This window comes from Heterodontus francisci, unplaced genomic scaffold (assembly GCF_036365525.1).
Source record: "Heterodontus francisci isolate sHetFra1 unplaced genomic scaffold, sHetFra1.hap1 HAP1_SCAFFOLD_590, whole genome shotgun sequence".
Lineage (NCBI taxonomy): Eukaryota > Metazoa > Chordata > Chondrichthyes > Heterodontiformes > Heterodontidae > Heterodontus > Heterodontus francisci.
The window spans coordinates 298,344-307,743 of record NW_027142138.1 but is presented as its reverse complement, the minus strand read 5'-3'; the positions used below and the strand labels follow the sequence as shown (position 1 = coordinate 307,743).

Here is a 9,400-nt window from a genome sequence, read left to right as displayed (position 1 = left end):
CCTTACTCCCCAGCTCCCTGATGTAAAGTGGGGAGGACTCCCATGTAGAGAGACCGGCACAGGGGATTCCCCTCACTGCTAGACGGTAACACAAACTGCCAGGGCATGTCTGGAAAGCTGACGAGGGTGAGGAAGTGGAGAGTGTGCAGGAGCATCCCGTGCTGGAAACCCCTCCACGGCGTTTGGAATGGCTTGGAGGGTATTTACGAGAGGCGGCTCGGGTTGTGTGCTACCAAATCCCGAGGAGGGTTTCAATGCCTGGGTCCGATGAGCAGTTTCGGCCGAGCATGGGCCAGCTCGGCCAGGACTACTTCACACTCCTGAGCTCCATCATTACCCGCAATGAGAAGCGTCCCGGAGGTTTCGGCTGCTCCTACACCCGTCGGTGGGTCCCCTGCACAACAAATCCATAATTCCTGTGCCATCAGCCAATCTCATACATACCACATCGACCGGGTAAATGTGGTTCGTTGTTGTGGTCCAAAAAATGTGGAATTGAAAGGCGTTAATTTGAACTGTTTGTGCAGTGACTGTAATTAATGTCAATCTCCTTGGACCCTAATTGTTCCTCTTCTATTGATAAGGGACTCCTTTAAGTGTCTTATCCCGCAGTGTCAGCTGGAGTATCACCCCCGGCACTAACAGGGATCAGAGGCTCCAGTGAGAGGGAGAGGATAGATCAGAATCTGAGAGCAATAGATTGTAATGTTACAATAATGGGTCCGAATTTGAGAACAATAGATTGGAATGTTACAACAATAGGTCAGAATCTGAAAGCAATACATTTGGATGTTGCAACAATTGCCATGCGTTTATCCGATTGGTTTGGCAAGCTAACTGCAGATTATGATTGGATAACACTACATTGGCGGATCATTTGTGCCCTTCAAATGATTCAACGTATTTACTATCCCATCCTGGCTATTGTTGGTATCCCAGGTAAGTCTCTCTGTCCAGTTATTAATTCTATAAATCGTGCTTAGCTGTATTACTGCTCTTGTCATTTACTCTGCTATCATTGCTACTGTTGGCATTCCTGGTAAATCTCTATCTCCAGCTATTAACTCTATAAGCCATTGCTAACTGCATTATTGTTCTTTTACTTTACTGTCTCAACTTTGCTACTGTTGGTGCCCCTGGAAAATTTCTCTATCCGGCTAATATGTGTGCAAAGCACAATTAATTGCACGGTTGTCCTTGTTATTTAAGTTATGGAAATTGGAGCCATTATTTGCCACACCCAGCGCAAACTCTGCTTTCTTTCCAATGAATTCACGAATATATGAGCCTAAAACAGGGTCATTAATTTCTAAATGATTCATTGACCGTGAGCTGAGTTCCAATACCGTATCCTGTCCATCACCAATCCTGTCAACTACCACACCCGTAATATCCTCTGTCTTAGGCCATCTGCTCCTTAAACAACTGTCTATCTCTTTGTTAACTCCAGAGTCGAATATCCCAATGCTACCCTGACAATCCTCTCAGTTACAAACCTGCATAAACCATAGCCCATTTAATTATGTGCTGTCATATCCTAACTCACATCAAATCCTGATCACCCATCACCTCTGTGCTTACTGATCTACAATGGTTTCTGGTCTAGGAGCATCACGATTGTAGTAGTCGTATTCTTGTGTTCAGAGCCCTCCATGACCATTACTCCTCCAATTAGTCCCGTTCTGCTGTCCGATTCCCTTATTCAGGCAATTTGTTTCCCTTAGAGTATTTATCCAATTCACCTTTGAAAGTGTTTTGTTTCGCCCTCTCGCCCTCTCCGTGGCTGCAGTTCTGGGTTCCAATAAGCTACTTGTGCCAAGGATGTGTAGCCTAGAAGCCTTAACATGGTGAGGGCTGTTTGTGGCTGCTCTCCAGTGGTGCTCCATGCTGAGGAAAGTGTTCTGGTAGGATTGACACATGTCTTTCAATCTTGCTCTCTGCATGTCCACTGTCCACCCGTGTTAGTCACTCTCACCTGAATATGCATACAGCAACACAAGAAATCCCCCTCTCGTGTTATTTAAAAGGAACAGGCCACCAACTTACAGTAGAGGGGCTTTTGACTTACTACTGCTATTGTAAAGTTAGTGGAGGTGCTGCGGATGGTTTTATGGAGGTTGTGTTGTGCGCTGCTGCAGACATTAAGGGAGGTCAGAGGATTTGGTGTCCCAACTCCGTACGAGGTATGGGAACTGTAGTTACACTGGCTCTGGGTATGTAACATGACCAACCAATGGAGCAGAGGCTGAAGAGTGGGAAAGCTCTGTAAAGAGGGAGGAGGAGGGGGGCTCTGCCCCACCCACCCCGGGTTTTCCAAGAGCATTTTTCATACCTGCACCTATCCGATGGACAGTGTGTGAGGTAACTCTGATTAAATCAGGACGTGGTCACAAAACTGTGCCACCTCCTGCAACACGACCTGGAACCTCACACCAGGGTGAGGACGGAGCTTCCAGTGGCTGTTAATGTCACACTTTCATTGACTATCTATGTATCTGGATCTTTCCAGATCGGAGTGGCTGAGGAGCAGGAAATGCGGCCTTTCCACTCCATGCCGGTTCAATGCAGAGCTATCCAGACAGTCCCAATCCCTGCTTGATTCTGGGTTATGTTGCTAAATCTCTGGAGTGGAGCTCAAATCTATTTGGACTCAGGGATGATTCCAGTATCCCTGCGAGTTCATTTCCTTCAAGTGCCCATCCAGTTTCCGCTTGAAATTATTGATTGTCTCCACTTCCACACCCGTGTGTACAGCAAGTTCCAGGTAATTACCACTTGCTTCTTTAAAATGTTCTTCCTCATATCCGCCCTGCAGTTCTTCCTCAAGACTTTCAATCTGCGCCCCTCGTCCTTCGTCCATTAATTAACGGTAAAAGTGTTTTTTTTTTTTGTCTGTGTAACTTACCTAAGTTTGCCATAATCTTGTACTCTTTTATCGAATCTTGCATCAGTCTTCTTTGTTCCAGGCAGAACAATCCCAGCGCTTCCAATCTAACCCTGTAACTAACCCCCCACCCCGCCCCATCCCTGGAATCATTCGGGCAAATTTGTTCTACACCCTCTCAAGGACACTCGAATCCTTCCTGAAGTGTGGTGACCGGAACTGGACTCAAAACTTCAGCAGGGACCTAACCAGAGTTTTCTAAAGGTTCCACATAACTTCGCTGCTTTTGTACTCTTTGCCTTAAGATCCCATATTCTTTACTAACCAATCTCTCAATACGTCTTACCACCTTCCAAGATCAATGCTCAAGTAGTCTCAGGCCCCTCGGATTCTCGACACACTTTCAAACATTTTTCTTATTCGTTCATGGGATGTGGGCAACACAGGCCACGCCAGTATTTATTACCCATCCCTAATTGCCCTTGAACTGAGTGGCTTGCTAGGCCATTTCGAGGGCATGTAAGAGTCAACCACATTGCTGTCGATCTGGAGTCACCTGCAGGCCAGACCAGGTAAGAACAGCAGATTTCCGTCCCGAAAGGACAACAATCGACAATGGTTTTAATTCCAGATTTATTAATTGAATTCAAATTCCACTTTCTTTCAGGTACTGGGATTCAAACACATGCCCCAAGCGAAATACCTGGGTCTCTGGTCCAGTGACAATACCACTCCGCCACCGCCTCCCTGTGTAATTATCTGTTCTTACGACCTGGGCGAGACGCAGGCATTGCTAATTCAGTCCCACTTCTCCACAGGTCAAAGCACATATTTAAATGTTCCCACTTACTGAAATAATAGATCAGATGCACTTTTCGTCCCCAGAATAAAACACACCAATCAGGATTTCTGTACTAGCAACCTAATTATCTATTTAGTATAACCCAAACCGTAACCAAAACTAAAGTAATACAAAGCCGTAAACTAGAAATATTAAAACTCTTTATTTATCCTAGCCCTCACACACACATTCACATACACAACCAGTTAAATGGGAAAACATTGATTTTTTTAACAGCTGTTACAAAAAATATAGAAGGAATAAAAATAAGTTAGACTGAAGAGAAAATGTGGAAGTCCTTTGATTTGGGGAGGTCTCCCAAAGTCGAATAGGTGACTGCCAATAGGAATCTTCCGAGAATAGTTCTTTGCAGTGGATGTTGATGATCAGTCTTGATAGGCTTTCAAGAGATGCAGTTCCAGAACGCTTGACGTAGGTCTGACATCAGGTGTGCAGCAACAAGTGCTTAACTTCTCACACAATTGATGCAAAGTTCCTTCAAAGATGCAGAATGTCTTCAAAGAGCGGTAATAGTTGGACTTGATACAGGATTTGTCTTTTCAAGAGAAAGATAAGCAGGGTCTTCTTCTGTTGGGCTGGCAAGTCAGGATGCAAACTTCTTTCTGCCCAATGGCGAAAACCAACTGGCTTTTTAACAGTTCAAAGTGAAACAAATCAGTACAGCAGCAATCATGTGACCGTTGTAAATCGTGGTCTGTCATTTCCTTGCAAACATCTTCCCCCTCAGGTTAGAACACCTCTGCTGTGTTTCCGTGAAATTACATGCTATCCAGTATTTGTTTACTAGCCAAAAACAGGAAAGGTCTGGTAACTTATTTTAAAAACAACCACAAAGCTAGAAACAAAGAAAATAGGAACAGGAGTAGGCCATTCGGCCTTTCCAGCCTGCTCCACCATTCATTATGATCATGCCTTGATCATCCAACTCAGTAGTCTGCTCCCGCTGTCGCCCCATCCCCTTTGATCCCTTTAGACCCAAGGGCTATATCTAACTCCTTCTTGAAAGCAAACAATGTTTTGGCCTCAACTGCTTTCTGTTGTAGTGAATTCCATAGGCTCACTACTCTCTGGGTGAAGAAAGTTATCCTCATTTCAGTGCTCTAAGGTTTATCCCGTATAGATAGAATATGACCCTTGGTTCTGGACCCCCCACCATCGGGAACCTCCGTATTGCATCTACCTTGTCAAGCCCTGTTAGAATTTTAGAGGTTTCTATGAGCCCCAGCCTGCTCACTAGTCTGAACTCCAGCGAATATAATTCTAACAGACTCAATCTCTACTCATACATCAGTCCCGCCATCCCATGAATCAGTCCTGGTTCAGCCTTTTCAGTTTTAAAATGTGGAATCTCAAGTTTTTCTTTTTAACGAAACTCTTGTTCCAATTAGATATTGTCTCTCCTAGTCCTGTAACAAAATGCGTCACCTCACAGTTGCCAGTATTATATTCCACCTGCCACTTGTTGTCCATTTTGTTCGCCTATCTGTGTCCTGTTGCAGGCGGTTTCAGTCATCGTCACTGTTTGCCATTCTTCCAAGCTTGATATCATCACAAAATATTGAAATTCGACTCTGTATTCCAAGATACAAGCCATTGCTACATAACAAACAAAGCAGTGGTCGCAGCACTAACACTTGTGAAAAACCCACTGTCGAACATCCTCAAATCTGAAAAACAACCATTTATCACGATTCGCAGTTATCTGTCCTTAAGCCAATATTTGATCCAGTTGGACACTGACCCTCCAATTCCAATTGACTCAATTTTATTATCCAACCTATTATGGGGTCCTTTTTCAACGCTTTCTTAAAATCCATGTATGGAAAGTCCAATGCATTTCATTCATCAGCCTTCTATTTTACTTCATGAACATTTTCAGTTAGCATAGTAATGCATGATCTGCATTTAACAAATCCCTCTGACTATCCTTAATTAATCAAACCTCTCCAAGTGACTGCTCATTCCACCCTTCCCTCACCCCTCCCCCCCCCCCCACCCCCCACGCATTCCCCCTGGCCCCGATGTTTGACACACCAAAGATGTTAAACTCACTGGCCTGCAGTTGCGTTTTCTGTCAATTTATCTGGGAGATGATTGTGGCCATCCATGAGGTGAGGCGATTACATCATTTTCACAGTCAGCAGAGAGAGGCAGGATGAGAGTTCCTGTAGCTTTGTCGTGATAGCGGGATTCCTGATGGTGCAGGTGATTCTGGGCGCCTTCCTATCAACGGGGAGCGAAACAGGACCTGAAAGAACTCTCACTCCATTAATGTACGTTGGTGTGTGAGCATGCCAGTGTGTGAGCACATCCCGATTAGACCCCGCGACTGTGTCACATTTCTCTGGTGTCTGGGGCACCATCGATGGGCTTGGCCCAGGCCTGGTGTAGTACTAGCAGTGGCCTTCGCTCTCTGACAGGCCATAGCTACCACAGTTCACTTACCTGGTGTCTGGGACTCCAGAGATGGACCTGCTTACAGCCCTGGAATAGTTCCAACAGGGGCCGCTGCTCCATCGACCCGATCAAGTGTTGTCACCACACTTACCTGGGGTATGGAGCTGCAGCACTCGTCTTTGTCCCAAATCTGGTGTGTTACTGGCAGTTCCACTGCTCCCGGTGGTGTTTCCATTTCTAATGAGCTACTGGCCCTCTGATTGTCCAGCAGCTTTGGCAAGCGGTATCCCCATCTTAAAAGGTATGGGGACCTTAGCATCGGGTAGTCAATTGCCCGAGCATCACTGAATTAGTGGGGTCTACGGATTGCCTAGGCGAGGTTCCCCTCACCTTCGCCACCCCCACTGGGTCCAGTAAATGTGGTTCCCTGTCCCCATTATAAATCCCTGTCACTGGTACAATAATTAGATCCATCACTGTATGCAGTAACGAACTTTAAAAATTCACCACAATCTCTTTCAAACTGTTGTTTTTACTCCGAGGCTGATAAATTCCCTTGTTTGCATTTAACTTAGTGACGATTGAGATTATTTGTTTCCTTGATTTTTCAGTGGACTCATTTCCAATTATTGTTTTGAAATAATTGAATTCCGTGTTGCCTGTCACAGGCGAGGGAATCTCTCTCTCAGTCCAACATTTAACTTTCTATACAAGAGCAAAGTGCTGCAGATGCTGGAAATCTGAAATAAAATAGAAAATGCTGCAGATATTCAGAGGGCCTGGCAGCATCTGTGGAGAGAGAAACAGAGTTAATGTTTCAGGTCAGTGACCCTTCATGAGAAATGGAAGAGATTAAAGATGGAATTTTTTTTTAACCTTGTCCGGGAAAGGAGATAAGGGGAGGATTATGATTAACATTCAGTTTAGCTATTTTTTTGTTATTTAATCTCTCCTGCCTACCACCCTATCACAGACCTTCCCATTTGTTCTTTCAGGTCCAATCATTTCAATACATCACTGGATACAGGAACATATTTGCAAAGCTCAATACTTCTTCAATCCAACTGGTAACTTTGCTCCCATTCTGATGTCTAATTTCCCAGTTTATTTCCCTTCCTCACAGTTAACTTGCTGACGATTGGGCTCCTGTCTCGGGGAAAGTGTGGTCTCTCCAAATGTGTCACTCGCTACCTGGTGGCCATGGCAGTGGCGGATCTAGTGGTTATTATCCTCGACCTGATATTGAGGCATATTCCTATTGTTTATCGTGAACAGTTTCAGTTCCTGCGGTATTCCATCCCTGTGTGTAATATCCACGCCATCCTGCTTTATGCAGCCACAGACTGTTCTGTCTGGTTCACCGTCACTTTCACCTTTGATCGATTTGTGGCCATTTGCTGCCAGAAGCTGAAAAGTAAATATTGCAGCAAGAAAACGGCGGCTGTGGTTCTGGGAACAGTGACTGTGCTGAGCTGTTTAAAGAACATCTTCTGGTATTTTATGTTAACAGGTTGGTATTGGCTGCTGAACCTCCACTGGTTTTGTGTTGTGGAAGGTCATATTCAAATATCTCTTGTCTGGGGAACAATCGAGTTCCTCCATCATATTCTAACTCCATGCGTTCCATTTGTGGTGATTCTGCTTCTCAATGCTTTCACCATCAGACACATTTTAGTGAGCAGCAGAGGACGCAGGAGACTCCGGGCTCACAGCAGTGGGGAGAGTTGCAGAGACCCAGAGATGGAGAGCCGTAGGAAATCCATCATTTTACTGTTAGTTATCTCGACCAATTTCATTCTGCTATGGGCAGTGTTTATGGTGTATTCGGTATGGTGGCGGATGTGGTATTTGGGGTATGAATCTGTATTTCTACCTGGTTTTTTGCAGGAACTGGGCTTCATGTTGCAGCTCCTGAGTAACTGCACAAACACTGCGATTTATGCCGTGACCCAGACTCAGTTCAGAGAGCAGTTGAAAAATGTGCTGCAAAATCCCTTTACTCCAATTATTAAATTCATTCAAAGATGAGAGGAACTGAATCACTGACTATTTACAACAGCCATGGAGGTGCGGGCGGGGCTATAATGTCGCTATGGTGACAGAGCGGGTCGAGACCTATCTCGGGAGCGCTGGAGCGGGGGCGGGGCCCGTCGCCAGGCAGCCAGAGCAGGGGCGGGGCCAGTCGCTATGGTAGAGCAGGGCGGGGCCTAACAGCATGGAGACAGAGCGGCTCCGGGTCCTGTCCATATTGTGTAGAGTAGGGGCCGGAGTCAGAGCGGGACGAGTCCTGTGGTGGCTCAGCGGGGTGCGAGTCCTGACGGTGTGATGATGGAGCGGGCGGGGTCCAGTCACGATACTGACTCAGTGTGGGGCGGGATTTTCGTTACTGTGACATTACGGGTCATCAATTGACGCTATAGTGAGATCGGGGCGGGGTCTGTCGCAATGGTGGCAAAGCGAAGGCGGGGCATGTTACGATGTTGCCAAAGCGGGACTGGGCTTGCTGCCAAAATGACAGAGCGGGGTCAAGGACAGTCCTATTGTGACAGCGTACAGCCATGTTATGATGGTTAAAGAGCAGCAGCTGGGCCTGTCGCTATGATGACGTGCCGTATGACGGAGCCTGTTCCTCATTATGACGGGGGAGCGATGCAGAGTGTATTCCCCAGCGTGGCGGAGGAGTGGCGTCAAAGCGAGTTCCGATGGTGGTGGGGGGGTGGGAGTGGTGGTGGGCGGAGCCTGTATTCATGGTTTGGGGCCTGGGGGCGAGGCCTGCTACAACGGTGACAGGGGAGTTGCAGCCAGAATTCTCCAAAATCAATTATAATCTTCATAATTCTGAGAATCGTTAATAATGGTTTCTAACCATTAATACTCCTTTCAAACACTTTACACCCATTCATTATCCTCTATAATACTTCATGACCACTCATGATGCATTATAATACTTTCCAGCCCTTTAACGCACATCGTTATCCTCCATATCCCTTTTTAACTGTTTATAATTCCTTACAATTATTTATAAATCTTTATAATCCTTTATGATCGAGTATAGAAATTTATAATGTTTCGGAATCCTCCATGATGCTTTTTAACTGTTTATAATTCCTTACAATTATTTATAAAGCTTTATAATCCTTTATGATCGAGTATAGAAATTTATAATGTTTCAGAATCCTCCATGATGCTTTTTAACTGTTTATAATTCTGTATAATAATTTATAAACTTTATAACTGTTTCTGATTTCGCACAACCC

The 9,400-nt window shown here is 45.3% G+C and overlaps 1 protein-coding gene across 1 annotated transcript; it reads left to right on the top strand.

The window, feature by feature from the left end:
- The first annotated feature begins 287 nt into the window (after positions 1-287).
- LOC137366669 (probable G-protein coupled receptor 139) lies at positions 288-8,171 on the top strand. Its single transcript, XM_068028349.1, has 3 exons — positions 288-385; positions 734-939; positions 7,267-8,171. Exons 1-3 carry the CDS (start codon positions 288-290, stop codon positions 8,169-8,171), a joined length of 1,209 nt encoding a protein of 402 aa, XP_067884450.1.
- Positions 8,172-9,400: the final 1,229 nt, after the last annotated feature.